This window comes from Echinops telfairi, unplaced genomic scaffold (assembly GCF_000313985.2).
Source record: "Echinops telfairi isolate 266 unplaced genomic scaffold, ASM31398v2 ScPeMD7_70;HRSCAF=299, whole genome shotgun sequence".
Classification (NCBI taxonomy): domain Eukaryota; kingdom Metazoa; phylum Chordata; class Mammalia; order Afrosoricida; family Tenrecidae; genus Echinops; species Echinops telfairi.
In genome coordinates, this window is record NW_022103968.1 from 13,794,872 (window position 1) to 13,798,304 (window position 3,433).

General features: G+C 44.5%; 1 protein-coding gene across 1 annotated transcript in view; it reads right to left on the reverse strand.

Moving 5' to 3' along the window:
* Positions 1–91: 91 nt before the first annotated feature.
* ATRNL1 (attractin like 1) overlaps positions 92–3,433 on the reverse strand; it is a gene marked incomplete at its 5' end in the record, with an annotated part of 662,506 nt that continues 659,164 nt past the window's right edge. Inside the window, one exon of the mRNA XM_004700917.2 lies at positions 92–2,229. Within this exon, the coding sequence (XP_004700974.2) occupies positions 2,105–2,229 (125 nt within the window). The remainder of the gene's footprint in view (positions 2,230–3,433) is intronic.

A 3,433-nucleotide genomic window follows, 5' to 3' on the forward strand; every position in this document is an offset into this window, starting at 1 on the left:
AAATTTTGCACACAACTCTGTACGTCTTTGTATTTTCACAACATAAACTTTTTCTCATGATGATTACAGAATGGAACAAATTGAGCAATGGTTTTATTTTTAAAGGATTATATTTTGGTCAATTCATTTTTCAATGAGAAAAGAAAATCAACATTTAAAGGGTCCAGAAAGAAGCTGATGAAACTACTTGTTTTTAGGCGACTTTGATGAACTCAGCTCACTCTGTCTTTGACTGAGTGTGAAAACATCATAGGGAGATAAAAATAAACGGCCTCATCCCCCTCCCCCTCAAATAAAACTTTACAGGCTATAGAGAGAATTACTCTAAGAGATACTGATTTTTAACATGTGGAAAAGAGCAAAACCATCATGCCAACATAAGGAATAGATACTATATTTCATAAATGCCTAATGATAAAAACAATGACATAGTCATGGTTAGATGCAATCCAGCAGTCTTATATCCGATGCAACTATATGTTGTATAGTCATTCCGGTTACATTTTGCATTCCATCTTCACCAACTTAAGCTGACTATGTGTAAACGGTATTCTGAAATAAACACGTAATATCACAAGGGGGTCGTAGTCTGCTAGTGCACCAAGGTGGCATGCAAGAGACTGTGCATCAGCTGTAAACAGTGACGTGCCATTCACCTTCCCCAAACCCCAGAGACGCCGAGGAGGACACAGCTAGTACGAACTGTCCATGGTTTTTAAATGGCTTTTGTAGTGAACAAACTTGATCGTATTCAAGAACTTTGGATATCTATTACGGTTCTCTCCATTTCTCCAGGGGCCACCTGGCAGTGAAGAAACTGGGATCTCACACATCCTACTGAACTTCAGCAGACCTCTGTGGATAGGCTGGTATTTTACCCTATCATTTCGCCTTCCCTGCCATCCTTCAGATTTTTCAGTCATTCGGGCACGATGAACGTGGGCAGCGAGGGCTCTGTGGAATTTCTGACAGTTCCCTCCGGACACTGGTGCGTGTTTATGTGGGAAGCACGAGCAGCCAGGGCGTGCGTACCCCCACTTCTACTCTCCATGAAGTCGGGGGGCAGGAAGGACCTTGGAGCGCAGGCCACCGCCATGGAAGGTGTCGCCTCCGACCCTTGTCGTAGCCGTTGGGAAGGTAGGTCAAATCTAGCAGCTGCAAGAGGAAGACCAGAAGATGGCCTGTTCTGATAAAGAGGCAGAGGGATTGTTCTGGTCGGACCCAGTGATCCCTGGGCCAGGACAAAACATTACGTTCCAAACAGGAGCTGATGCTGGCACATGGTCAGAGAACGACCTTTGAGCTCCTCAGGCCTCTGGTATCCGACGCTGTTTGAAAGGAGGGGAAAAACTGATTCCTGGATAGGTTTTTCCATACTCTCTCAGCTCCGATAATGAATTAGGCGGTTGGCATGGATGGCAGGAATATGCTCCGCACTCAGAATTCAAAGAAACCTCTTATGACGTTGTACGCGCCCTCCATCCAGGTGGGCCTGATTTTTCATCTGCATCCCAGTGCGGTGAACAATCATCCTGTTCTCAGACTGCCCGTCGAGGTGAGAGTCATGGTGTGAAACATTTAAATACGTTGCCTACCCCTATTCAATCAAAAGCCTTCACAAGTACAGTGAGAGAAGCGAGCATTTAAAGCCATTGGGTTCATGTCCTGTCCTTATACAGGTGATTCAAGTTTGCTTATGAGGCAAAAAACTGTACAATTCTCAGTCATTCTCGAATTATAAAATGTCTTTCTTCAAAGTCTGGGGGTATAAACAGTTTGGTTCGTACGAATTACATAGTTTTCATCTGCATTAAGAAACAATAGACATCTTCTTATCCCACCCCACCCCCACCCCGTCCTCAGGAGTAGTTTGAAGGTATCAAGGATGAAGCCCTGATCATCATAAACAGTGAGTCTGTCACCTGTCACCATCAACACTGCGACATTTCATAAAAGCCTGACTCGGGACATCCTTTGCCCACTTGGGTCACTGCCCATTTGGAGGGACCTGTCCTCGGGCCTGGGGTCACACAGAGATCTGCCTCCATCAAAACCAAGGCCGTAGAACAGCTTTAATGGAAGAGTCGACAAGCCAGTCTCTAGCTCAGACACAGGTTCCTTGGCGTGTTGAGAGGTGGGGCTTGCGGTTTCGAACTCCTGAAGTCTTGTCTTTATTATCTGAAGGCTTCTGTTGTGAAATGTCTATGAGGGCGCTGGCGATGGCGAGACCTGGAAGAAAAGGGGAGAGGCTTTGTGAATGCTTGGTTGTAGATAGGGGCCTGGGAGGGTGTCAAGAGCAGCTTAGCACTGTTTCCTACTACTTTCCAGTCAGTCATTACATGTTTAGCTGTTTATTAGAAGTCATCAAGCACGATGCCTTTCAGCTAAAAGATTTCTTAACTTGGACATGAACATGCTACAAATGAAGGACAAAGGTCTACAAAAGTCATTGAGCCTGGCTTCAGACCATCAGATCCATCAATCTCTCTGTTGGCGATGACCTCATACCTCAGGTTCTCTGTCTGAACCCACGGGAACTCTGCAGGGGCCATGCACTTTCAGTCTGACTTTCCGTTTTGTTTTTATGTAGTTAAACTCATCCACAAAGGAATTTTAAGAGCCTTTGTTACATTTTTTTAGAGAAGTTTCCTATAAATTTTATAGGAAATTTACGCCCAAATTATAGGTGTCCCATATACCCTCCCCTCTGCCGCTGCCCCTATCATCCGCACACTGTATGACGATAAGATATTCGTTACAGTCAAAGAACTAATATGGACACATTGCTTGAAAGAAGATCCATGATGTTACTTTAGAGTTGACTTTGTGTTGCACAGTTCTGTTTTGACAAATGCACAATAGCACGTACCGCACACCCCCCAGCCCTCCTCCCAGAGGCCCCTCCCCCTCTCGCCCCTGTGCTTCATGCAGAGTCGTTCCAAGGCCTGTTGCTCATTCTCTCTCTCCTCCGAGCCCTTCCTCTTTTTTTTTTTTTTTAACTATAGTTTTATCATTTTCAACATGTCATATAACTAGAACCATGTAGTATGTAGTGTTTTCTGTTCAGCTTCTGACACTTAGAAATATGAATTTAAGGTTTTTCCACGTCTATTCCTGGCTTGTTAGCGCATTTCCTTTGATTGTTGAATAGTATTCCATTGTATAGATTGTGCTGATTAGTTTATCTCCCTATTAAGGAATATCTTAGTTTCCTCTACATTTTGGCAATTATATACAAGTGCGCTATACATAGCCACCTGCAGGTTTTTGTGTGGCTGTAAGATTTCAACTCAGTGGGGTCAATACCTAGGAACACGGTGGTTGCCGGCTTGTGTGGCAAGTCTGGGTTTCCCTAGGAAAGAGATTTCTTCCAGAGCGGCTGTACCATTTCACATTCCCACTAGCAGTGAATGAGAGGTCCTGTAGCTCCATA